Below are 27778 nucleotides of genomic sequence, written 5' to 3' on the forward strand. Positions count from 1 at the left end.
CAAAAAGGTAAAAAAAAAAAAAAAAAGTATTACGATCACAATGTAAAATCATTGTAAAATATTAGAAACTAGAAATAATAAAGGTGTTGCGAATGGGTTTCAAATAGAAACGATGTAACAATATGAATATTAAGAGTATCAACATAGCCTATAGAAAGAGGGTTTAGCAGGCACGCCAATTATGCTGCAGTGAGAAGATAAGCAATACGGAAATGCGGACCTCTGCTGACTGATTAAACATGTGTAAAGGACATACCCACAGTCACTCAGTGATGTTTATAGAGCGTCTGTAGGTCAGTGTGTATTATCTGGGTGTGTGTGGTGATTCGATTTTGCCCTTCCCACTGAATGGAGAGCTTCCTTCCCACCTCTTTTCCCTTTCCTCCTCTGCGCAGCCTTGAATCCTGCGAATGGAGTGGACAGAGGAACACAGGTTGAGGGGCTTCTTTCCCGACCCTCACATATTAATACACGTGGTTTTTACTTGACAAAGGACTGGACCAAGGTTTCTGCGGCTGCAACTTACATTCCGAATAAACAAACCATTACATACGAAGAAACAAGGCCAGGCACAGAACAACCACCTTCCCGACCACCTCCGTTAAGGTGTTCCTCTAATCTTCCGGCTCCAGTTCAGAACCTAGCCAGTCACAAAGTCCCTCCTTCAGGGACGCCGCCCAATCACAGAGTCCTCACCTGCAGAAGGTGAGGCCTGGGTCTCCGCGCGCGACAGTCTCCGGGCCCAATCAGGGGCGGACCGGGCTTGGAACGGCTCCAGTCCGCCTCACTGGGAGTGGTGGGCGGGACTGCACCTGGCGCCGGTGAGTCACTCAGAGGAGCGGCGGCTCCCTCCACCAATCGGAAAGTGCAGAGGCGCGGCGCCGACCTATCGGGCGTGAAGGGAAGGGCCCGGCAGCGCTCAACCTGGCGTCTGGAGTTTAGTCCCCGCGCTGCTGTGGGCGAAGCTGGGTCTCTTTCTAGGGTCGCAGTGACTGCTGTCGCATCGGGATCTTGATCGTGATGGGTACAAAGGCGAAAGTCGGCAGCACAGAGTTGCTTCTCTTCACGTCGATGATCCTGTGTAAGTTCCCGGAGTTTTCGGAGGAATCCGTGCGTCTGATCAGAGGTTGGAGGAGGCGCTCCCCACACCTCTGGCTCGCGAGAGGGGAGGGGTTCTGAAACCAGCCTGCCTCACCCTCCAAGCCCTCTTTTCCACCCTAGACTCGTCCCTCTTTTTTCCCTCCCTCCTTCCCCTGGTGAGTGGCTGGCTCCCCTCCCCCACACTTATGAATAAGGATCCCCTCTTACATCCACCCAGAGGGAGCTGCCTCTTCCGCACTTTTGCCAAAAATAACGGGGGAAGATTGGTTCCCCTTTCCTCCATTCTCACTGCTGAGCGCTGGTGGGCTCGGGGGCGCTGCCCAGCAGGGATCACGCATCTGGGAAGGGCCATCCTGCCCCTCCAACATCCGCCAACCATCCGAGATTAGTCGGGAGCCTCCCGTCCCCTGCCTCTCTTCGGATGTTTTACTCCTGAAGGGTCCTCAGAGAAAATCTAATGGAGGTCGACTGGAGTGGAAGTCCCTTTCCCTGGTTGTTGCTGAAGGGTCTTTTTAGCTTTCCTCGAATCTTTGGGTTGAATGGTTGCTCCGGGAAAAGTGTCCAGTTGCAACCCCCCCCCCCTTTTTTTTAAAGGAAATGCATAAAATTGAAATCTAAAATTTCTTAGCACAGCATTCAAAATTCCTTTCTAGCATAACTTACTTTGGGAGTCCTTAATAAATGTTGTTGACGGAGAGACCATTCTCAGGGGAAGGTCGTGTTTTTTGGTTGGCTGGTTCCTTCTCTGAGCCAGCACTCTGCCCTCCCCCTTGGCCATGTTTGAGTTTTGTTTCCTTTGTCAACTCCCTTTCCTGTGGAACAGTGAGGCTCACTTGCTGGGGCAGGCCTCTGTCTGCAGTTGTGCGTGTGCCTGACTGAGGTTATGGTTTGTGCCTCAGTCTACCTGCATCAGCATCTGTGCACTTATCTGATTCTTGAGTGTCTGTGTGTGCTACTGTGAATAGTTGTGTTGGCAGGGGGTCTGTAAGAATCTCCATTTCCCCCTCAAGTTCCCTGTTTTTGGAAATGTAGTAGAGATGAACAATTAAGACCAATATTGGTGGTTACAAGATAATTCACTTTGCTTAGTGTAAAGGGTGCCCTTAGACAGATGGATTGCGACTCCTTTGTTTCTTATCACAAAAACATTAACCCTTGGGATACCCTGGACCAGCAACAAGTCAGATCCTCCCTTCCCCTATTGTACGGATCAGGAAACAGGTACAAAGAGGGGAAATGACTTGATAAGACTGACAAAAGGACCTGGGACTGGAACCAAAGTCTCCTGACTCACTTCTCCTTTTTTTACCCTTGGGCCCATCTCGGGCGCCCTGTGACACAGGAACCAGCATGTCAAAACATCAGTTTGGGATACTGCTCTGGAGTCCACTATCTCACCTACCTTTTTCAATTTTTCTTTCTTACTAGATTCTTTCTTTTCTCACTTCTCCCTTTCATTCTACTCCTCCATTTCCCCCCTTTCTTCATTTTCCATTCTTTCCTTCCCATTCTTCTCCATTTACTTCTGTCTGTTATCTTAGAAATGCTAGTGACACTCATAGTCATTTCCTTGTTGTGTGTGGTGCTCAGTACTAAACACTTTGCCAACCCCGTCAACCCCCTTACTCATCTCCCCGCCTCCCAACCTAGAAATTTCTGAGTCGGTAACTGTGTTTGTGACAGTATTTGTCAGGCTTATAAGACTCCTAGAACTGCATCCTTTTCCTCTTTCCCCCTCATTTTCTGTAATCCTTTTCCTCTTTCCCCCTCATTTTCTGTAATAACCCCACAATATATTACCACAGATTGACACTGAAAGCATTGTGATATCACCCTTCTGAGCTTTGGAATGTCCTCTAGTCTGTTCAGGGAATCAAGAAACAGTGGTTTAGAGGGAACTTGAGATGATATTGTATTAGCTTGACAGGACAGTGGATCCTGGGAAGTAACATGTCCTGGAGATGGAGGAACTGACCTTGTCACATGTAAATAGGGCTAGACCTGGGAGATGCTGTTTGGTTAGCACAGTGAGAATGGGAATAACAACCAGGCCACCCCCCCACCTGGGTTCTAGCTTGACTTTCTGGCTTATTTGTGATCATAGTCTAGTAACTCAGTCTTTTCATCTGTAATACAAGAGTATTACAGGAGTAATAATACTTGTCCTAACCTCATCCTGAAGATCAGCTGGGATAATAGCTACATGACATACGTGAAAGCGATTATTAGTGGGCAGCTCTTACCCTCCTTTGGATTTTGTGAGGGTGAAAGAATGCTGCCCGCCCTAGAGCAGGTCAGAGAAAGCAGGCAGAGACCCTGCCAGATTCCAAATGGCTCGAGTGAAAAAGTAGGGGCTTTCTTGCCTGTCCGGTCTGTCCTCTGCCCTTGGGATATGGGAAGCTTATATAGGATGCTTGCATGTCCTTGCTCCTCACGTGGACTCCCTCATCGGGGAGGACAAAGAAAAGATCAAGTAGTGGCCCAACCCCTGCCTGGGGAATCTAGTGGAGAAGAAGGCCTGAACCTGCTGGGACAGGGTTGGAGACTAAACACTGGAGAACTGGGCCTGGGAAAAGAAAAACTGGTGACCAAGAATACTAGCCTCCCTCCCCCTAGAGAGCCCATGTTTAAAAAAGTTTCCAGCTATCTCCTAGGCAGGAAGAGGCATTTCTGTTTAGCAAGATGTGTGTGTATAGGATGACTTTTGATGTGACCACAGGGGAAGTGGATACCTGGTTGGAACCCTGGTGTTTGCACACACACACCCCTTCATGAAGTATCTGCATTGAGGCATTCCAGGAGGGAGAAACTGCTGCCCTGTATCTGTCTGGGTCAACCTGTGAGTCTGGCTGTTTCATATCGATATTTTGGACTCAAGCCTTTCTAGCTTTCATATTCAGGGTTAGACTCACCTCAAACTGTAGACTGGTGAGTCACTCTTTCCCCTCCCTCTGCAGGGGATTCTATGAAAGAATTGTTCCCTCGAAACCAGAACCTAGAGACTAGTGACGCAACAAGGTGAAACAAGGAAGTGAGTGGCAGTGGAATTCCAGTGTCTTATTAGTTTTTCTCTCCTTACTCCAGAACACTTTCACTTTATGACAGTTCTCTTCAGTTTCTTGTGATCTGAGCTTGCCTGGCGTCTCCAGCCTAGTTTTAGCTTGGGGTGGAGCTACTGTAATTTAAAAAAACAAACAATGTTTGTCTGTTTAGAAGAGGTTAATATATTAACGGGGTTCGAGAATCAAAATAATGTTAAAACGAGTGGGGTTATCACTCCCACCTGGTTCCTGTTCTTTCCACACCTCCCCTAGTTTCCTGTGTATTTTTCCAGTGGTTTGTTATATAGATATCAGTATATATATATTGCTTTCTTTTCCCCTTCCTTACACAAAAGGAAGCACCCTCTATACATTCTATTCCTTCCTGTATCTTGTTTATTTCATTTGATATGCCCTGGAGTTCTTTTCATATTGTTGGTGTGGCCTTGGCCGTTAGAATATTCTACCCTCTCCCCACCTCCTCCCCAGGCCCTCTGGGTTAAGGGGCATCTATTCTGTGGATTCAGAAGTGGCTGACACTCCTGCTCAAGGACAGATTTAAAAGCTACGTACATTTTATGTGAGAGATTAGAAAAAAATTGGGCTTGTTTTTCACTTCTGTTAGCATTGAGGGGAGACCTTGGGGATCTCTAAACTCAGCCCAGCTTCCTCCCTAGAGGTTCAGGAAGGGGCTGAATGGCCACTTGTCAAATGTAACTGTGGAAAGGTTTCATTGTCGTCAGAGGGTTGTGAGAAGTAGAGTGAGTGGATACACACTGGGGTTTTCCAGGCACTGAAAACTCAGGGATCATCTGCCTGGGACTCCCTGATAAGCAGGGTTTCTGTCTAAAGTCCGCCTGGTGTCCTGTGTTTTACAGTGTGGGGGTCAGATGGGAGGAAGCAGCTGACTGGCCAGAAGTCTGATACCAGGCCCTTGGAGTGAGCCCTGGGTAGGCAGGCACAGCCTGCTCTGTAATGAGTAGCTGGGTGGGGGAGGAGAGCCCAGCTGGTAGAACTGGAAATTCTGCTGAGAGAGGGCTGGAGGGAGCCCTGGAGTGAAAGCTCTCCTCTCCTGCAGAGCCATCATCACCACTTTCTGCTGCACTCAGAGGGCTGTGTCAGTTGACCCACGTCATTGAAAGTACAGCCAAGCCTGACTGTTAGACTTAGCTCACACAGGCTTCCTCTTGCCCACACATTCCTTATCTGTCCCACCTCTACCCCCAGGGGTGAGTTCAGTCTCTACAGGGTGAGTGGTGGGAAGGACAGAGCCAACCAGGGGTGGAAGCCCTGGGTCCAGGCTCTAATTACACTGTAATGTCAAATTCAGTTGTTAATCCAGCAAGCATTGGTGTTTACTATGTTCTGAGCACTGTGCTGAGATTAGAGATTAAAAAAATGAATAACCTCTGCTATTAAGAAACTCTGAGGGCAGTCAGGAATTTGTAACCATTAGCCAACAGCTGATGTTAGGTAAACTGTGAGCATACTGCATCTGGGGGCTTTCTGAGGCTTTGGCTTATTCCGAGGCTGGTGGGTTCTGTGAGACTTATCTGCCTAGAGGGGAAGTTTGGATGAATTCTTAGAGAAAACCAGAGACTGGCTGGCTGGCTTCCTGGCTTCCCTCCTTTTCCTTCCTTCCTTTATTTGTTTGTTTTTAAATGGATCAAAACAAACTCATTGCATGAAAACACCTTAAGGAAAATTCTAATGATTAACAGGATTGTATAGTGAAAACAAAGTTAATAAAGCAGTAGAAGGAAGTAGCTTTTCTGTTGTGGGTTTGACCAACAGGGATGGGTTGGTGGATTCTGTCAGACATCTGGATGCCTCCACCCTCTGTGACCACCTTCTTATTAACACAGCATTGCTTTGGTGGCAAAGCACAGCTCTAAGAACAGGGGAGGATACAAATGTATCTTGTTTTCCCTGTTTCTAAGGAGTTATAGACATGTATTTACTAAGTAGAATACAGAACACCATGCATCAGGGGCTGTCATTGAAGTACAGAATGTTTGGGGAACATAGAGAAAGCGTTACTTTTCAAAATGATAAAAATTCTTTATTAAGAAATGATAGATGTTCAATGCAGAAAATGGGAAGACGGAGAAAATAAAATCACATGCCATCCTGTTCTCTAGAGATAACACTGATTACTGTTTTATTCTTATCTTTCCTCTATGATTAATATGTGGTATAGCTGACCTATGCAAAATACATTGGAAAAAAATTAAATGGCTGTTTGATGTCATTAACTTTTCTTTAGGCCTTGGCCCTGTGGGCAGATATTCATTTAGGTCACACCAGCTCAACAGAAATCCATGCATACCAGTGTTTAAGCCAAGTTGTGTACTAAACTACTTTGAGCTATGGCCAGTTTGTCAGATTAGGTAGGAATTCCAGTGGGAAAAAACAAAACTGTGTTATAGATTCCTTCTCATTTAGATTATAAATGACTGAATATCAGTTTTAAATGAAATGGGTGATTAACTCCATGACAGAGGACAGGAACGTAAATGTTCTATGTGTTCTGTGATGGTAGCGTATTATTGCAAACCATGGCCATATATGTATTTTTTCTTCCTTCCTTTTTTTTTTTTGAGCAAACAATGCTTTAAATAAAATCCATTCTATAGTATTATACTATATGACTATCCTGTAACTTACTTAATTGTTCATTTTTTGCTGAGCATTTTTTTTTCTTTGCTGTATGATATAACATTAAATTGTCCTTGAATATACATCTTTAAGCTTACCTTTGATTATTTTCTTAGGTTATATTCCTAGAAGTTGAAGAGAGATTAATTTTGACTGGGGAAAGGTATAATGGATCAAGGGACACTAGACCAGAATCTTGAAGGATGAATGGTGTTTTGGTTCTCTGCTGCAGACACTGTGTAGTATAGTAGTTTTGGAGACTCAGAATCAGGCAGACTTGGGTTAAGATTCCCACCTCATTTGCCGCTGTGTGATTTGGGGCAACTATGAAAAAGCCTCGGTATTCTCATCTATAAAGTGGGATGATAACAATAATACTTGCCTTCCAGGGTTGTTTTCTTTCTCTTTGAAACATTTTGAATGAGACAATGCAATGCATGTGCTCACACTTCTTCCTGCCTTTTTTCTCTCCTTGAAATTTATCAGACTCATATACAGGATCTTGATTGTAATCTCCTGTTTCTTACTCACCTGTGACTTCATTTCACCTTTAAAGTTTTATGTCATCATCCTGTGCTTCCTATTGTGTTCTTGTAACTCTTGATCGTTCTTCCTTCGTTTTTGCCTTTGCTTTTGCCTCCCCTTTCTGGCTATGTTTTATTTTTCTTTGCTTCTTGTGATCTGATTTATTTTTCCCCTCTATAACTCCTATTTCCCACTCTTTTTTCTTTAACTTAAAATAGTCAATACATACTTGGTTGTTGCACAAATGTAGAACATAGAAAAGTTGCCTATATTCTCACCTCTCAGATGCACTGTCCAGGGTTTGGAATCTATTCTTGGAGATACCTTTATGTGTATACTAGGATTATTTTTCTGGATAAATTGATCTACCTTAACTTTTGGCATGGCAATATGGTTAGTTTTATTTCTTTGTTTTTATTTTTACTTAGTTGTATAATTTATTGTACCCTGGAGCCAGGTTACCTGGTTAGAATCCTAGCTCTACCTCCTATTAGCTTTGAGACCTTGAGCACATCACTTATTTCTGTGCTCCAATTAATGCATATGTAAGGTGGGAGCAATAATAAAATTTATTTCATAACATTATTACAAGGATTAAATGGAACCTGTAAGGGCTCAGAAGAGTATCTGGTACATAGTATTCAAGAAATGTTAGCTGCTGTTATCTTATTATTCATGCTATTTTTTTATTTATTTGGTCATGCTCAGTAACTTGTGTCTAGAATTTGGATATAATTAATTAAACCTTTCAGAGGACAAACCTTGAAGAGGCCTTGTTTGGTTTTGTTGGGCTTCCTTGGTGACTCAATAGTAAAGAATCCACCTGCCAGTGCAGGACACCCAGATTTGATCCCTGATCGGGGAAGATCCTACATGCTGTGGAGCAACTAAGCCCATGGGCCACAACTGCTGAGCCTGAGCACCTTCGAGCCTGTGCTCCGCAAAGTAGCCCCTGCTCACCGAAACTAGAAAAAAACCTATGCAGCAATTGAGACCCAGCACAGTCAAAAGTAAATAAAATTATATGTTTAGAAAAGGATGGGATAGAGGGTCCCCAGGGTCCCTTCCAAAAAAAAAAGTTCTGTTGGTTTTTTAAAAAAAATTATTTTACCAAGGTATATTTTGCATGCAACATTATTTTAGTTTCAGATGTACAAAATAATAATATAACAATTATATTTATTGAAGAATGATCACCACAATAAATATACATCTGTCGTCATATGTAGTCATGGAATTTTTTTTCCTTGTGATAGAATTTTTAAGATTTACTCTCTTAGCAACTTTTAAATATGCAATACAGCATTATTCACTATAGTTACCGTGTTGTGCATCATATCCCATGACTTAGTTATTTTCTAACTGGAAGTCTGTACCTCTTGATCCTCTTCACTCATTTTTGCCCCCAACCCTCTCCTTGCCTCTGGCAAGCACCCAATCTGTTTTCTGTGTCTGTGAGCTTGGAGTTTGTTTGTTTCTGATCCCATATATAAGTAACATCATATGGTATTTGGACTTTCTCTGATTGACTTAATTCACTTCACATAATGCCCTTAAAGCCCATCCCTGTTGTCACAAATGGCAAGATTTCATTCTTTTTAATGACTCAGTAATAGTCCATTGTGTATTATGTGCACGCTCAAGCCTCCGGCTAACTCTGTGCTGGCCCCAGTGTGAAGGGAAAAAGGGGATGTCTACTGGAAGCAAGTGCTGCTGAGACTCAGACGAGGCCTAGGAGTGCGGGAGCCTGGATTCCAGCTCAGAGTTGTGTGGAGGACAAGGGATCCTCAGCCTTTGAGTCCTTGTAGGACTGGGCAGGAATTGGGGGCAGAGACTGAGAGAAAAACAACTGTCAGGAAGGTAACTTGCATCTTGTTTTCTCCTTAGATTTGTTGTTAGTCGCTAAGTCGTGTCTGATTCTTGCGACCCCATGGACTGTAGCCCATCGGGCTCCTCTGCTCATGGATTCTTAAGCAAGAACAACTGGAGTGGGCTGCTGTTTCCTGCTCCAGGGGATCTTCCCAACCCAGGGATCAAAGCTGGGTCTCTTGCGTCTCCTGCATTGGCAGGTGGATTCTTCTTTGCCACCTGGGTAGAGAGAGCCCCAGATCATATGATACTTCTACATTTAACTTTCTGAAGAACCCCATACTGTTTTCTATAGTGACTGTATCAATTTACAGTCCCACCAACATGAGGTTTCCATGAGGGTTCCCTTTCTTTCAAGTCTTCAGCAGCATTCACTGTTTCTTGTCTTTTCTGGGGTTATGGAGCGTGCTGGTGCAGCTTGTGGAATCTTAGTTCTTTGATCAGGAATCAAACCCATGCCCTCTGCAGTGGAAGCAAGGATCTCTAACTACTGGACTACCAGGAAATCTGTTTCTTGTCTTTTTTGATAACAGCCATTCTAACAAGTGTGAGGTGGTATCTCATGGTTTTTGATTTGCATTCCCTGATAATTAATGATGTTGAGCATCTTTTCATGTACCTGTTGTATGTCTGTCATCTGTATGTCTGTCTTCCTTGGAAAAATGTCTATGCAGATCCTCTGACAGTTTTTAAAATAGATTGGTTAGATGTGGTTTGTTTGGTTTTTTTAACTATGATTTGTATGAATTCTATATATATTTTAGATATTAATCCCTTATAAGTTAAGTGAGTTGCAAATATTTTATCCCATTCTCTAGGTTGCATTTTTAGCTTTGTTTTTTTTTAAACAAATTTAAATTTTGTTTATTTATTTGGGCATGCTGTGTGGCATGTGGGATCTTAGTTCCTGGACCAGGGATCAAACCCTTGCCTCCTGTCTTAGAATCGTGAGTCTTACACTGCAGGCAAGACCCACCTTTTCATTGTGTTGGTGGTTTCCTTTGCTGTGCAGCATGTTGATTCTTTCACTCTTCATGCCATCGTGCATACTTGAGTCAAGGCTGGAGTGACTGGGGATTCAGCCAGACTGCCCATTGCAGATGTCCAGTTTGAACCTTTGTATTGGTCTTCTTGGGACACCATAACAAAATACCAAAGACTAGCACTAATTTATTTTCTCACAGTGCTGGAGCCCAGAAGTCCAAGATCGCGGTGCTGGTAGGGATGGTTTCCTCTGAAACCTCTCTTTGACTTACAATGGCCACCCTCTTGCTACTTCACCTGGTCATTCCCTCTGTGGCGTGAACACTCTTAGTGTCTCTTTGTAGAACACCACCAATCAGATTGGATTAGGGCTTGTCCTATGTGCCTCATTTTAACAATTATATTATCCTTAAAGGGCTTGTGTCCAAATACAGTTACTTTCTGAAGTTAGGGTTTTCATATATGAATTTTGAGGGAATACAATTCAATCCTTAAACACCAGAAACCATTTTGAAGATTTGGCAGAAAGAACAATGATCTAGCCAGGTGTCTCCTCAGATGACTTGGGCTTGGGCTTACTTGGGTTGCTCTTGTGATTATGAAAAAAATAGGTTTTTTTGTTTGTCTAACAACTGGTTATCAATATTTAGAAAAATGTTAATTTAAGCTTCTGCAGTGGTGACTTCAACCTTGACTCTTAGCTCCATACTGATGAAAGTGACCTGCTTGGCAATCTCAGGACTGTGCAGGTCATTGAGTTGCATATGGATCCTCATCTGGAGTCAATCTCAGATATTAGAACTTTCACCACAAGGAGCTTTCCTTGTAGTTATTCTCAGGGTTTTGGTAGGCGTCCGAACCCGTCCTTACACTTTGAGATTCTTTCCCTTTGGGCCTCTGGTCAGGTCAGCACATACCTTCTCCAAAGACTTCACGTTGCAGCTGGTGAGGGTAACTCTAATCCTGTGAATTATCAGCTCTGGCTCCACAGGGGTCTTTCTGTATCTTCAAAAGCCATGACTGTGGCTGTGGGGCTTCCTGCAGGCTGGTTCCTTGGTGAGAGCAGACAGTGAGGCAGGGAGCAGGAGCAGGTAACTCCAGGCTCTGCTGCAGCAGCAGCCGTTTTCCTCAAAGAGCTGGGGGTGTTTTAAATGGATTCACATCTTTTGTCCATTTCTCCACATTTTAGACCTTTCATTAGGAAACCTTCTGGCACTTCTTACACTTTTGGCTCTGCAGACTTCTCCTGGATGCAGGAAACCAGCCTCTACCATTGTGCAGGCAGATAAACTTACATCTTTAATGCTAGTGTTTTAAACCAGGTTTTTTTTTGGGGGGGGGGTGTGTGCCTCATCTGTCAATTTGAAAAATGGTCTTATCTTAACCAGTAGATGTTATAGTGAATGATTTGCTCTGACCTGATTTATTAAGGCTCTGTGTTGTTCAATATCAATTTGTACCAATTTGTACTTACGCTAAGTGAAGAGAAAGAATGATAAATTAACATATAGTTCCTGCTCCTTTGGGAGTTTACTGCCTGATTGATAGGGGAGACCTACAGGCACAGAGATGAACCCACTCCAGTGTTCTTGCCTGGAGAATCCCAGGGACTGAGGAGCCTGGTGGGCTGCCGTCTATGGGGTCGCACAGAGTCGGGCCTGACTGAAATGACTTAGCAGCAGCAGCAGCAGCAACAGGCACATAGATGATGTCATTATAACATAGGAAGTGCTTTGACAGTGTTTTGCATGGTGTAGTGGAAGCCTAGGAAGGAGATGGAGGAAGGATTGGAGTGCGGTAAGTCATTTTCCAGAAAATAATGTGGATGAATATCTGCTGGCCAGATGAAGAAAGAGGGGAAAGGGTATTCTGCATGGCAGGAATGGCATGAGCAAAAGCAGAGGTTGTGAAACTCTTTGCTGGGAATTTTAAGTAGTTTTGTATTGCTAGGGGGTAAATTGCAAGAGTAGAGAGGGTGATGAAGATGATAAACTTATCACCAGGTTGGGTTTTCCTAGAACTATTGCCTGGCTGAAAAATTTGGATTTTATCTTACAGGCAATGTGGAATCACTGGCAACTTGAAGCAAGTGTGAGATCTGAACTTTCCAGAAGGCTGTATAGTGTAGCCCAGTCTCTGGAACTGGACTTCTTTGGTTTGAATCTGTAGCTCTGGGCCTTAGTTTCCCCATGTAGAAAAGAGATGATGATAACAGTATCATCCAACTCCTAAGGTTGTTGTAGGGATTAAATGGTAGTCCATGTAATATGCTTATAGCAGTGCCTGGCATATAGTACGTGCTCAATAAAAGTTAACTCTTTCTCCAGCAGTGGGGTGGAGGATGGATGTGAGTGGGTCAAGATTAAACAAGGCAGAGAAAACAACTGAAAGAATAAATGCAATTCTCCAGATGACGATTTTGAGTTCTGGTGCTGGAGAAGATTCTTGAGAGTCCCTTGGATTGCAAGGAGATCAAACCAGTCAATCCTAAAGGAAATCAATCCTGAATATTCATTGGAAGGACTGATGCTGAAGCTCCAATACTTTGCCACCTGATACGAAGAGCAGATTCATTGGAAAAGACCCTGATGCTGGGAAAGATTGAGGGCAGGAGGAGAAGGGGGTGACAGAGAGTAAGATGATTAGATGGCATTATCAACTCAATGGACATGAGTTTGAGCAAACCCCAGGAGATAGTGAAGGACAGGGAAGCCTGGCGTGCTGCCATCAGTAGAATTGCAAAGAGTCAGAACACAACTTAGTGACTGAACAATGAACAACAGATGATGATGGTACTAAAAAATGGTGGAGGGGCCAAGTTTGGGGAGGTTTGGGAGATGACATTGTGGTGCTAGGTGCTTGACTGACTGGAAGGAAGGAAAGATGGTGATGATTTAAAAGCGGAGTAGTTAGCAGGATCAAACATCTTACCAAGGGCACAGAAGGGAACTGAAAAAGCAAATACTGGATATTTTAATTCTAAGGCTATTTTAATGTTTTAGAAATTGGGATGTGACTTACAGCCAATATAAGTCTATTGTATATATTTAATTTCCCCCCAAGAAGTTTTTTACTAAATCAGTGTTTTATTTTATAATCAGGGAATCTTAAAATTGAGGAATACAGTGATTGGTGCCCTTAGTAAAAGCAATTTTAATATCAGGTTGAAAGCCAAAGAGGTACTGAAGTAGGCTGAACAGTGAACACACATGTTGAGTTGCAAACAGTATGTGTAGACTACTTCTTTAAGAAGTTTGGGGGAAAAAAAGAAGTTTGGAGAAGAAGGGAGGAAAAAGTTGTAACCAGAGAAGGGTGCAAGATTAAGTGAAAGTTTTCTGTACATGAAGGCACCAAAAATCTACTGATACCTTTGACTCTGTAACTTCTTGTTGTGAACTTAAGGGTAAATTAAACATCACAATGGAAAAGGTGAAATTTCTTCTGTTTTGGTTTACCATATTCATTATCAATAGTAGGACATTTGTATGTATGTACATTATGCCAAGTATACTCAGATGGTAACTAATCTGCCTGCAGTGTGGGAGACCCAGATTTGATCCCTGGGTAGGGCAGATCCCCTGGAGAAAGGAATGGCTACTAACTCCAATATTCTTGCCTGGAAAATTCCATGGACAGAGGAGCCTGGCAGGGTTCCATGGAGCCTGGCAGAGGAGCCTGGCAGAGTCCATGGGGTCACAAAGAGTCGACACGACTGAGCGACTAACACACATACAATATGCCAAATATAGGTCCAAGGTTAAATACAAGAGGGAGGTTGTGATGCAGTAAGGGAAAATATAAAATAGATGAGAATGGATTGGAAATCGTGGGTGTTGTGACGTAGCTGGGATGTGATGAGGGAAAGTCCTCAACTCTGCTGGTCTATACATGGTGGTTCTAGAAAAGTGTCAGTCTTTCTAAGGCTAAGTCACAGTGATAGAGGAGAGATGGTTTGGTGGGCTGGATTGTAAGCATTTTTTCAGAAGTATTTACATTTACTTATATGCCTTACTTTGATGTCAGAAAAAGAAGTGTGTACAGAAGGACATCTGGACAGAAGATACAATAAGGCTTAATACCTATTGAGTGCTTCCTGTTGGCCAGACACTCTTATAAGCCCTTTATTTGTAGTAACTTGTTTAACTCTCAACAACAGCTCTTTGATGTGGAAACTGTTATTATCCCCATTTTACAAATGGGCAGACTGAGGTTCAAAGTGGCTTGCCCAGGTCACACAAATTATAAGTAACAGAGCTGGGATTTGAATGCAGGCAGGCTGGTTCCAGAGGCTTGTTCTGGAATGAGAAGGGGACCATGGATCAGGATGACTGGGGTGTCCTGCAGTCACCAGGAAGGAAGGACACGGTGGCTGGACGTGACTCATGGTGCAATACGCAGTCACAGTAGAACTCTGAGCATTGCAGTCAGGTCATGGGGGAAGTCACCAGCAGCGCCTGCATCAGAGGAAGGTGGGAAGGCCGTGAGGTAAAGGGCCCCGTATTTTAAATAAGAGGAGAGAAGCCTGTACTAGGTAATAGCAGTCAGGTTTCATGAGAAGGGGAAGACGCCTGTTGTCCAGTAGGTTTGTGAATCTATTTGGCAGTGTCATTCCTGAACACGCTCTAGACCTGATGATCTGAGAGGACTCAAAAAAGAACTTTGGCTAAAATTAGAAGTAAGGCAGAAATAATCATCAAATTCATGTGCTGTGATTTATTTATTTGTCTTCTTTTAGGTGGCCTTTTATTTCAAGGGCTAGTTTTTAACTTAATTAGAAGCTGTTCTTCATTTGGGTGGTGTCATAGGTTGGCTTCTTGGGAAGCTGACTCTGAGATGTCAATTACTGTACTAAGACTTTTACTAGGGAGTGCTCTTGGGATCCGCACCTATGGCCAGGAAGCAGGATTGGGCAGAGGGAGAAGGTGAGCTGCACTGTAGTCCCAACAAGGCCTCAGCCTTGTGCACAGAGGACTTTGAAGCAGGAATCGGCCTTCACTGTTGTCCCAGGTTGGGGAGGTAGGACAATGCAGCTGGGGCTTTATATGTCCTCCCCACACCCCACTTTTTTTTGATCACGTGGCATGTGGGATCTTAGTTCCCTCACCAGGGATTGACCCCACTTCCCCTGCATTGGAAGCACAGTGTCTTAACCACTGGACTACCAGGAAAGTCCCCAAAAGTCAGTTCTTGCTGGTTCTCTCTATTTTTGGCCACAGGGCTGGCTGGATCTCAGTTGCCCAGTCATGTATTGAATCCAAGCTACAGCAGGGAAGTCCAGAATCCTAGCTCCCCCCTCCTCTCCATCAGGCATTGGATGCTGCTGCCCTGACCCCGTTCTGCCTGGTAGGAGGCATGCCCCTGGGCAGGTGTTCTGGTTACCCTCAGAGGGATGACAGCTGCAGGCTTTCTTCTGGCAAGTAGTCCAGCAGCCAGGACAAGTCTTTCATTCCTGAAGAGAGATCTGGTTTTGAGTATCTCAGTGCACATCTCAGGTAGCAAATTATAAAATTTGAGAATCTTAAAAACAACAACAAAAAAATTCCCATCATCAAATCAGAGAAAGTTGACTTGGGCAAAAAAATCAAAACATTTTACTATCTGCATCCTTGATGAGAACTGAATCAGAGAACTTCCATATCCTCAGATTTCAATTTAGTAAAGGTTATGTGCTTTAATTTCTGTGTCGTTACATTTGATTTTAGATTTGACTTTGAAATGTAGTGCCAAATATACAGACACAAAATAATATGATTAGAAGTAATTGAGAGATAAAATGGACCTGACTTTTAAAGCAATCATATTTTAGTACATGGTTTGCCTCCATTAAGGTGTGTGTTCTCAATCGTTTCTGACTCTTGGCGACCCCACCAACTGTAGCCCTCCAGGGTTCTCTGTCCATGGGATTTCCTAGGCTAGAATACTGGAGTGGTTTGCCACTCCATTATTTGCCTCCTTCAGAGGCTCTTCTTGACCCAGGGATCAAACCTTTGTCTTCTGCATTGGAAGGCAGATTCTTTACCACTGAGCTACCTGGGAAACACTGCCTGCATTAAACCAGTGGCTTTTCTTAAAAGCAGCATGATGTATAAAAGTATGGTATAATAAAGGAGATAAAAAGTATAGTATAATAAAGGAGGTATAGGAGTAACCTGTATGCTAATCACAGCTCTGTCATTTCCTAGCTATGAAAACTTGGATCCTCCACTTAACCTTTTAGACATGCAATTTTTTCATCTATAAAATGGGAGAGAGAATGCTTAGCTTGGCTAATTCAGCGTTGTTGTATCAAATTGAAATAAATTATGTAAAAATACTCTCTAAATACTTAAGTCAGAAAAGAAAGGAAGAAAGAAAGAGGGACTTCCTTGGTGGTACAATGGATAAGAATCCTCCTGCCGAGAGAGGGGACCTGGATTTGATCCCTGATCTGGGAAGATTCCAAATGCTGTGGAGCACCTGAGCCCATGTTCCCCAACCACTGAGCCTGTGCTGCACATCGAGAGACGCCTCTGACGAGAAGCCCGTGCACTGCACAGTGAAGGGAGCCCAACTCAGAGCAGTCAGAAATCCACATGCAGCAGCAAAGACCCCGCGCCACCAAGTAGAAATACATTTATTACAAGAAAAGAGAAAGAAACAGGAACAGGAACCTAGAGGATTTCAGAGAATATCTAGTTCAAACCCTTCACGTTTCAGATGAGAAAAGGGAGCCCCAGCGGTTAAGAGACTATATTCAGTAATCTGTTCAGTTCAGTCGCTCAGTTGTGTCTGACTCTCTGCAACCCCATGGACTGCAGCACACCAGGCTTCCCTGTCCATCACCAACTCCTGGAGCTTACTCAAACTCATGTCCATCGAGTCGGTGATGCCATCCAACCATCTCATCCTCTGTCGTCCCCTTCTCCTTTTGCCTTCAATCTTTCCCAGCATCAGAGTCTTTTCAAATTAGTCCGTTCTTTGCATCAGGTAGCCAAAGTATTGGAGTTTCAGCTTCAGCATCAGTCCTTCTGATGAGTATTCAGGACTGATTCCTTTAAGATTGACTGGTTTGATCTCCTTGCAGTCCAAGGGATTCTCAAGAGTCTTCTCCAACACCACAGTTCAAAATAATCAGTTCTTCAAGCACTCAACTTTCTTTAAGATCCAACTCTCACATCCATACATGACTACTGAAAAAAACATAGGTTTGACTAGATGGACCTTTCTTGGCAAAGTAATGTCTCTTTTTAAAAAAACTATCTAGGTTGGTCATAGCTTTTCCTCTGAGGAGCAAGTGTCTTTTAATTTCATGGCTGCAGTCACCATCTGCACTGACTTTGGAGCCCCAAAATAAAAAGTCTCTCACTGTTTCCATTGTTTCCCTATCTATTTGCCATGAAGTGATGAGACCACATGCCATGATCTCAGTGTTCTGAATGTTGAGTATTAAGCCATCTTTTTCACTTTCCTCTTTTACTTTCATCAAGAGGCTCTTTAGTTCTTTGCTTTCTGCCATAAGGGTGGTGTCATCTGCATATCTGAGGTTATTGATATTTCTCCTGGCAATCTTGATTTCAGCTTGTGCTTCAACCAGCCCGGCATTTCTCATGATGTACTCTGCATGTAAGTTAAATAAGCAGGGTGACAATATACAGCCTTGACATACTCCTTTCCCGATTTGGAACCAGTCTATTGTTCCATGTCCGGATCTAACTATTTCTTCTTAACCTGCATACAGATTTATCAGGAGGCCGGTCAGGTGGTCTGGTAGTCCCATCTCTTTAAGAATTTTCCACAGTTTATTGTGATCCACACAGTCAAAGGCTTTGGCATAGTCAATAAAGCAAAAGTAGATGTTTTTCTGGAACTATCTTGCTTTTTCGATGATCCAGCGGATGTTGGCAATTTGATCTCTGATTCCTCTGCCTTTTCTAAATCTAGCTTGAGCATCTGGAAGTTCACAGTTCATGTACTGTTGAAGCCTGGCTTGGAGAATTTTGAGCATTACTTTACTAGTGTATGAGATGAGTGCAATTGTGCGGTAGTTTGAGCATTCTTTGGCATTGCCCTTCTTTGAGATTGGGATGAAAACTGACCTTTTCCAGTCCTGTAGCTGCTGCTGAGTTTTCCAAATTTGCTGGCATATTGAGTGCAACACTTTCATAGCATTATCTTTTAGGATTTGAAATAGCTCAACTGGAATTCCATCACCTCCACTAGCTTTGTTTGTAGGAATGCTTCCTAAGGCCCACTTGACTTCACACTCCAGGATATCTGGCTCTAGGTGAGTGATCACACCATTGAGGTTATTTGAGTCAAGAAAATCTTTTTTGTATAGTTCTTTTGTGTATTCTTGCCACCTCTTCTTAATATGTTCTGTTTCTGTTAGGTCCATACCATTTCTTTTTTTGGGGGGGGCATACACCATTTCTGTCCTTTATTATGCCTATCTTTGCATGAAATATTCCCTTGGTATCTCTAATTTTCTTGAAGAGATCTCTAGTCTTTCCCATTCTATTGTTTTCCTCTATTTCTTTGCACTGATCACTGAGGAAGGCTTTCTTATCTCTTCTTGCTATTCTTTGGAACTCTGCATTCAGATGGGTGTATCTTTCCTTTTCTACTTTGCCTTTAGCCTCTCTTTTCTCAGCTGTTTGTAAGGCCTCCTCAGACAGCCATTTTGCCTTTTTGCATTTCTTTTTCTTGGGGAAGGCTGTACAATGTCACGAACCTCCATCCATAGTTCTTCAGGCACTCTGTCTATCAGATCTAATCCTTTGAATCCATTTGTCATTTTCACTGTATAATCATAAGGGATTTGATTTAGGTCATACCTGAGTGGTCTGAAGTGGTTTTCCCCACTTTCTTCAATTTAAGTCTGAATTTGGCAATAAGAAGTTTATGATCTGAGCCGCAGTCAGCTCCCAACCTTGTTTTTGCTGACTACAGTCTCCATCTTTGGCTGCAAAGAATATAATCAATCTGATTTTGATATTGACCATCTGGTGATGTCCATGTGTAGAGTTGTCTCTTGTGTTGTTGGAAGAGGGTGTTTGCTATGACCAGTGAGTTCTCTTGGCCAAACTCTGTTAGCCTCTGCTCTGCTTCATTTTGTACTTCAAGGCAAACTTGCCTGTTACTCCAGGTATCTCTTGATTTCCTACTTTTGCATATTCAGTTATATGAGTAATTTAATACAGGAAAAATATACTTGCATTGAACAGATGTGCTTGCATTTAAGAAAGACAGGATTTGACTAAAGCATCCTTCATCAGTTTGGGCTTGGAAAGCATAATTGAGAGTAACTATGCAAGTGCAGGTTGGTAACTGGATCACACCATCCCAGAGTCCTCGTGCTGGCGCTTGTTTTGGAGTGTGTCGGCCCCTCCTGTGAACCTGCTGCCTGTCTCACCTCCTCTCTCAACCCCACCACACACACCTTTTCTTTCGCTTTTCCTTTGGGCAAGAGTGAAAGTGAAGTTGCTCAGTCGTGTCGGACTTTGCAACCCTATGGACTGTAGCCCACCAGGTTCCTCTGTCCATGGGATTTTCCAAGGAATAATACTGGAGTGGGTTGCCATTTCCTTCTGCAGGGGATCTTCCCGACCCGGTGACTGAGATTCTTTTGAGGTCCAGAACCAGCTGTGTGATCTTACACACGTTTCTTTACTTTAGTTCCTCATGTAAAACTGGGATGATAATACTTGTCCTGCTGATCTGTCATGCTTGTTTCAAGGATCAAACGAAGTAATGTATGTGAAAACACCCTAAAAAGCACAAAGTGCCCTCCAAATGCTGAGTATTATTACCTTATTACTGCTCCTTTCTTTTCTTCCCTCCCTTGCCTCCAGTTTTCTGGCTTCCTGCCAGGATTGTCTGACAAGTGACAACAATTATTTGCTGAGAAGCTTTCTCTGAACCATGAAATGTCATTTGGGAAACTGTTCTTGGACTGGTAGGAACTAATTAGATTATTGGTAGTCACAGAGGGAATTTTTTTTTTTTAATGAAGGACATTGCCTTAGAAATAAATGTTTTTGTTTCAAATTGATTAAACAAGTGTTGGCCTGCAGTTTAGCAAAAAAAACATTTGAAGAAGATGGTGAGAGGGTGTGAAATCTGAGAGGAGTTTGGATCTCTTGAATCCCTTGACCTTGAGATCTCAGCACAGAGGGTCCCGGCTCCAGATGCTCCATCAGCTGGGACTGCTCTTCCCTCTCCCTGGCATTTCTCTGTCCACTCCTTTTTTTTTTTTTTTTTATTAGTGGAGGCTAATTATTTCACAACATTTCAGTGGGTTTTGTCATACATTGACATGAATCAGCCATAGAGTTACACGTATTCCCCATCCCGATCCCTGTCCACTCCTGATGGACCTACCTCTCTTCTTCTCAGGCTTCCTGGCGTTGGGCAGGGGTGCGGTGCAAACTTACGAACCGGTAGTCAAAGTCCCTGAGAACAGACGTGAGTTGGGAGGGGCTGTGGGGGATGGTGGGGGCTGGGGTGAGGGAGGTGAGCAGGGGCAGAGCTTTGGGGAACATCGAACCCGCCTGGCGCTTTGGGTCCTTTTACTGCTGCTCCTGCCTCCCACTCACCTGGACTCTGTCTGCAGCTGCCAAGCTGTCCTGCTCCTACTCGGGCTTCTCCTCGCCCCGTGTGGAGTGGAAGTTTACCCATGGGGATATCAGAGGTCTCGTTTGCTATAACAACAAAATCACAGGTGAGTCGCTCCATCTCCTTGCTGACCGCCTACTTGTAGACGGATTGGTGGTGCTTGGATTCCAGCGGAGGGGCCCACCTTGGGGCTCAAGTCTCCGGGGCCTTCCCATCGCCCTTGCTGGGGGAAGAAAGGAACCCCTGTGCCTTGGGTACTACCGTCACCAGCTTCTCTCAGCTCTCCAGCTCTCTCTGCCCCTGCTTCCTCTCTCCTGGCAGCTTCCTATGAGAACCGAGTTACCTTCTCGGATAGTGGCATCACCTTCCATTCTGTGACGCGGAAAGACACGGGGATGTATACCTGTATGGTCTCTGACGAAGGCGGCAACACCTACGGGGAGGTCACCGTCCAGCTCATCGTGCTCGGTACGTGCCACAGGTCCGTGTGGGTTGCAGCCGGTTGCTTCCCTAAACCCTTAGCAGGCTCCGCTAAGCTTTAGAGCTCACCAATAGTGAGCATGCTCGTGGCAGGTTGCAGGTGGGGCAGGGAGGAGGGTATTCACAGTCCTGGTGCTGCCAGAGAATGATAAGCTCCGGGTCAGGGGGAAACTAAGGGCGCAGGAAGGGAGGAAAGCCAGAGCCGATGGATGGGGGTGTCATGCTTCTGCCTTTGGGCTGCCCTCCCACCCTTGTGACCAGTCCCTTCTCTCCCTCCGCAGTGCCTCCATCCAAGCCTACGATCAGCGTCCCCTCTTCTGTTACCATTGGAACCCGAGCAGTGCTGACCTGCTCAGAGAAAGACGGTTCCCCGCCGTCTGAATACAAGTGGTTCAAGGATGGGGTAGAGATGCCCGTGGAACCCAAGAGCAACCGAGCCTTCAGCAACTCTTCCTATACCCTGAACCCCAAGACAGGGGAGTTGGTATGGATGTGTGTGTGTTAGCTGCTCAGTTGTGTCCGACTCTTTGCGACCCCGTGGACTGTAGCCTGCCAGGCTCCTTTGTCCATGGGATTCTCCAGGCAAGAATACTGGAGTGGATTGCCATTTCCCTCTCCAGAGGATCTTCCCGACCCAGGGATCAAACCTTGGTCTCCTGCATTGCAGGCAGGGCAGATGGGGTTGGGATAAAATGTGTGTGTGATGGGGTGAAGGGTTATAGAAGCTCTGAAGGTGGGAAAAAGCAAGCAACAAGGTAACTTTGGCATGAGGGTCAGGAGACATAAAAGAGAGGTAAGTGACTTCTTCAAGCAGGAAGCCAATTCATCTTCTGCCCTCTAGACCTTTGATCCCGTGTCGGCCTCTGATACTGGAGATTTCACTTGTGAGGCACAGAATGGCTATGAGTCACCCATGAGGTCAGACACCGTGCACATGGATGCTGGTGAGTGAGGGTGTGGCTGGGGCTTGAGCTCGGCTCTGGGGGGGGGATTGGGGTCTGCTTTCTGTCCTGGCCTTGGTGGTGCTGTCAGTGCGGTGAAGGCATCTTCAGGTGCCTGACCTCTCTCTTGTGTCCCATAGTGGAGCTCAATGTCGGGGGCATCGTGGCAGCAGTCCTTGTAACGCTCATTCTCCTGGGAGCCTTGATTTTTGGCATCTGGTTCACCTATAGCCGAGGCTACTTTGACAGTAAGTATTTGCCCTCAAAGGTGGATCCTCCCTGTTTCAGGGCCTGGTTCTTGAGTGCCACCTGAGTTCCAACCTGGTACTGAACCTTTGTGTGCTGGGCTACCTCCTGGGAAGCATGGGTCACTCATGTCTCAGGGCCACACACTGGGTTCCCCATCTTCCTTTGCCATGCTGTCTTCTACTCTGCTGACACTCATGGTCCCATTTCTTGTCTTTCAGGAGCAAAGAAAGGGTGCGTGAGCTGCTGTCCAGGGGCTCTCTGAGGTTGAGGTCGTGGTTGTGTATGGTTTGAAGCTGAGATGTGCCCAGGGGAAGAGGTTGGAGGGGGAAGGCAACCAGCCTGGTGGGGAGAACATCTGGATTTCCACCACTGTCCACTGCGGTCCCGTGCTTGTCCTTTCTCCCTCCACCCAAACCTTCCCACCGAGAGCTCCGTGCGCCCGTGCAGTTCTCAGTACTGGCCTCTAACGTTAGTGAGCAGAGGTTAAGGAGAGGGGCTGGGACTGAGTGTCTCTATTTTCTGCCTTGTCTTAGGACCTCCAGTAAGAAGGTCATTTACAGCCAGCCCAGTGCTCGAAGTGAAGTGAGTATGCCTGCCCTGGGTGGGGAGGGCCCCCTGGCTGGAGTAGGGGGTTTCCAGCCTGTGTTTGCATGTGTTCTGGGGATTATCTAGCAGCTGAATAAGACTGTAGAGAGCTGATTTGGATGTTTTATTTCTCCAGGGGGAGTTCAGGCAGACCTCGTCCTTCTTGGTGTGACCCTGGTCCGGCTTCTTCTTGGTGTGACCCTGTCCTCAGTGCTTGCCTTACTCAGGTGCTACCAGACTCTGGCCCCTGATGTCTATAGTTTCACAGGATGCCTTATTTGTCTTCGAACCCCATCAGGGGCCCCCACTTTTATCTTAGGTTGTGTTTTGTAATAATTTCAGCCATGTGCACCTTCCTGCCTCCCTTCCTTTCCCACCACTGCTGAGTGGCCTGGGACTTGTTTAAAGCCTTCTTGTCCCAGCCCTACAAGGGGTCAGAGAGAAGTCCTGACTGATGCCTGCTGACCACAAGTAGACCACAGGAGCAGTGGGGTCCTCACTGCCCCCTGCATGTAGTGGTTCTCAGATGGGACTCTGGAGCCTGGCTTCTTGACTCTTCCCTGCCATGCTGAGGACGGGTAACAGCTGTTCTAGAGTCGGGGCTGGAGACTGGGAGCAGCTGAAATGGTTGTTTGGAAACAATGTCAAGTCTCTTCCACCCCTGCAGCCCACTTTCTTCTGTCTTCCATGGGAAGTGCCACTGGGATACTCCTGCACCATCCTCTTTCCGAACACAAGCAGACTGACCGCTATGTCTGTAGGGAAAACAAGAACTTTTTTTGTGGGAAGCCTAGTAAGCTTTCAGAACACACGGAGAGAAGAGTTTTTAAACCACTGATCTACAGAAAAGAAAGCTGGAGTGGGTAGCTCAAGCTATCACCCTTCTCTTGGTTGGAACAACTCGACCTGCCCTTTTAAGATATGTCTGCAGGGTTATGGAAATTTGTGTAGCCGTCAGTTCTGCTGAGCATGTGAGTGTGTGTGTGTCTGTGGTCTTAGCTCTGTGTTGAACTCGAGTGTTCCAGAGTCCTCTTGGGGGAGGAGGAGAGCCCCTGGGTGAAGGGATGCTGTGCCCTAGGTTCTACTTGATCTGACTCATCCAGTGAAAGAAGCCCGCCCTCCCACCTCTGCCAACCCACATGCACTAGTAGACTTCCCAGAGGCTACAGGAAAAGCTGCTCCAGAGGCTGAGGCAGGATTTCTTAAATCCTTTGGAGAACCACTTCTTTAGTAGTAGTTTAAAGTCTACCCAGAGAAGGCAATGGCACCCCACTCCAGTACTCTTGCCTGGAAAATCCCATGGATGGAGGAGTCTGGTAGGCTGCAGTCCATGGGGTCGCGAAGAGTCAGACATGACTGAGCGACTTCACTTTCACTTTTCACTTTTATGCATGGAGAAGGAAATGGCAACCCACTCCAGTGTTCTTGCCTGGAGAATCCCAGGGATGGGGTCGCACAGAGTCGGACACGACTGAAGTGACTTAGCAGTAAAGTCTACTACTACTGTATTTAGAGGATAGGTGTGAGAGCAGGAGAGAGTGGGGTAGACACGCCTGTCCCTGCTTTCCTCATCCCACCTGGACCCTTCTTTGCCCTTGAATCTATTCCTCCCTTTCCCCAGCAGTCTATTTATTAACTATCAAGAGGGCAAATAAGGGCTCTTCTAGGGTTGATTTTGCTAATTTTTTTGAGGATACCGAGCACCATTTCACCATATTCTGTACCCTTATCTGACAGTCCCTCCCAGAACTGAGTTTTCTTTTCATCCAGGTTCAGATGGAAAAACAAAAAACAAACCATATCGTCACGCACCAATAAAAAGTAAGCTGTCCAGATGGAAATAAAATCTAATTAGGCAATAAAAGTAGAGATTGTGAAACGGTTCAGTACGAATGAAATTTTCAAAGTATGTTTCAGTTTCCTGGTTGGGAGACAGGGTGGGAAGGATGGGGGGGGTGGGTGGGTAAAGGGCACAGGGAGGCAGAGGTGAATCATTGCTCTTGCAAGTCTGGAGCAAATGGTCCGTCACTCCCTAGGTCACTTGTGAGGAGTATGAGTCAGTGATTACCAGCCTTGGAATTTACTTCTCCAGCTAACAACAGCCCCTTTGAGTTGGAAAACACCTTATCTGCTTTCATTTTAGAATGTTAAAACTAATTTTTGTAATAAATGTTTATTTTTCACATTGAGTTTGTTTAAATCCTGAAGTTCTAGCTTTAAAGAATTGGGACTCTCAGAATGACTTCAACATTCAATAATCTTCCCTGTAGTCTTTTATTTAAGATACCAGGGATATCCTTCTACAGAATCTGGTGGTTAGATTTCAGTTTAACTTACCATTGGAGAAGGAAATGGCAACCCAGTCCAGTATTCTTGCTTGGAAAATCCCATGGATGGAGGAGCCTGGCAGGCCACAGTCCATGGGGTTGCAAAGAGTTGGATACTTCACTTTAACTTACCATTAGACTATGCTTGAATGGTAATGCTTCAAATGATATAATCTATATATTAAAAGGAGGCTTGGGGTTGGAGAACAGGGTGATTCCGTAGAGATTAGTGTTTTATACATGGACACAACCTGATTAGAGATAAAATGATTGAACATTAAGGATGTGTTTGTTGTCCCTGTATTAATAGGATTTGCAGATCAGGTCGGGGTGGGGAAAGTGGGAAATGGATTGGTCCATTTCTGCATGCTGGGAATGGGACAGCTCAGTAAAGGAGATAAATGAAGAAAGTACAACTTGCACTTTAAAAATCTCTAATTTTGCAATCTGTTGTCCCTTCCTTGGTACTAACTGTAAAAACCTAGTATGAAATGGAACTTTTCTAAGAAGAGGGATTTGTAATTTTTTTCTTTATTTGGCCACACTGGAGCCTGTGGCATCTTAGTTCCCCAACCGAGGATTGAACCCTCAGCCCATGGCAGTGAAAGCCTGAGCCCTAACCACTGGACCACCAGGGAATTCCCCAGTGGCTTGCTGAATAATAACTATCATTCGTGAAGTTACTGTATACTGTATACTGTATCCCCATTTCATAGATTGGGGAAAAGAGGCACAAATGCTGAGGAACCTAGGTGAGGGTAGATCTGGGGTTCAGGACAGCTTCAGAAGCTGGGTGGCATATGTTCTGCTCACAGTGACCCTGCATGAAGAAGGAACTGGAGACAATTTAATTTTCCCTGTAGAGGTGTGTATGTGAGGGTTGGGGAGAGCAATGACACTTGGGGTTTTCTCTGAATTGTGATGCCCCAACAGTACAGACAGACTAGCAGCTATGAAGCTCTTGGTAAAATGTAGGGCTTGTGAGTGCCACCTTCTGGAATGAAAGATAATGTCACTGCCAGTGACCCAGGTGCCAAACAAGGCACACCATATTTGTGGACAACAAGGAGCTAGAACAGCAGCTTCATTAGTTGGCAAAATGAGAATACAAAAAGATCTCAATAGGCAGAAATAATAAACTTCATCCTAGAAGTTTGATAATAGTGTAAAATTGTATCTTTGGACTTGCAAAACCAATTCTTAATGTATAAAGTTGGGAAAATGTAGAATGTCTAGAAGCAGAGAGATACTCTGCTGATAGTGCTAAAACCCTATATGAAGTTCTGTTTTAGGTGTCAAAACTTTTTAAGATGGTTACAGACAAACAGAATATGTTCATAGAAAGTGATATGGATGGTGAAGGGACTTAAAACTCATATAGAAACTTCTAAAACAATGTCAAACCCAAAGAATCAAAGATTCAAGCAAGACAAAGTTAGATATTTGAAGATTACTGGATGGATGACCTCAAGGGGGAAGATTAGGATCAATGGATGATGCCCAAGAAAGAAGACTGGTTATAATTCAGAATGTGTCCTTCAGAGCTTTAAGGAAGGGGTGTTGAATGGTGGAAAGAATGTGTGCATGTGACTGCTCAGTTGTGTCTGACTCTGACCCCATGGACTGTAGCCCGCCAGGTTCCTTTGCCTATGGGATTTTCCAGGTGAGAATGCTGGAGTGGGTTGCCATTTCCTTCTCCAGGAGATATTCCTGATCCAGGGGTTGAACCCATGTCTCCTGTATTATAGGCAGATTCTTTACTTTTTGAGCCATTGGGGTTTCCCAGGTGGAAGGAAAAGCAGTTTTTAAAAAGTTTGAAAAGAAAATATACACAACCCGATTTTTATATCATAGTAAAACATGCTGGAGAGGGGATGTGTAGAAGCAATCAATTTCTCTGGTGAACACAGCAACATAAACACTGGAAGTCTTCTAACATGATGATGCTATTCATATTACCTCATTCTGATAGTGTTCTGTTGCCCACTAGTTGCCATCTCTGCACATTCATCTACCTCATGAATCAAGGATCAAATCTCTACAATTTTTTTTGGTCATGTCTGCCATGGTTTAATTTCAATGATAACTTTCTTCCATAATTTTTTTTTTTTTTTTTTTACAAATCAGAAAGGTGAACTTGGCTCATAGAGTCTACTCAGTGAACTCAAAGATACCTCCAGAGAATAAAATTTATGGTTTTGTGACCCCATGGACTGTAGCTCTCCAGACTCCTCTGTCCATGGAATTCTCCAGGCCAGAATACTGGAATGGGTAGCCTATCCCTTCTCCAGAGGATCTTCCTGATCTAGGAATCGAACCAGGATCTCTTGCATTGCAGGTGGATTCTTTCCCAACTGAGCTACCATAAAAGAAGCTAAAGCACCTAACCTCGTTTGATTCTGAACATAGACTTTAGCATTTCTTT

The 27778-nt window shown here is 44.6% G+C and overlaps 1 protein-coding gene and 1 pseudogene across 1 annotated transcript; one reads left to right on the forward strand and one right to left on the reverse strand.

Moving 5' to 3' along the window:
* Positions 1–889: 889 nt before the first annotated feature.
* F11R (F11 receptor) lies at positions 890–25215 on the forward strand. Its single transcript, XM_065947421.1, has 10 exons — positions 890–1081; positions 20553–20621; positions 20770–20877; positions 21093–21239; positions 21533–21735; positions 22093–22195; positions 22333–22440; positions 22660–22672; positions 22975–23023; positions 23163–25215. The coding sequence occupies exons 1-10, from the start codon at positions 1021–1023 to the stop codon at positions 23196–23198; spliced, it is 897 nt and encodes a 298-aa protein (XP_065803493.1). The 5' UTR covers positions 890–1020; the 3' UTR covers positions 23199–25215.
* LOC136160926 (small ribosomal subunit protein uS10-like) lies at positions 10841–11196 on the reverse strand (annotated as a pseudogene).
* Positions 25216–27778: the final 2563 nt, after the last annotated feature.

Source organism: Muntiacus reevesi, chromosome 1 (assembly GCF_963930625.1).
Source record: "Muntiacus reevesi chromosome 1, mMunRee1.1, whole genome shotgun sequence".
In the NCBI taxonomy this organism is placed as follows: Eukaryota; Metazoa; Chordata; class Mammalia; order Artiodactyla; family Cervidae; genus Muntiacus; species Muntiacus reevesi.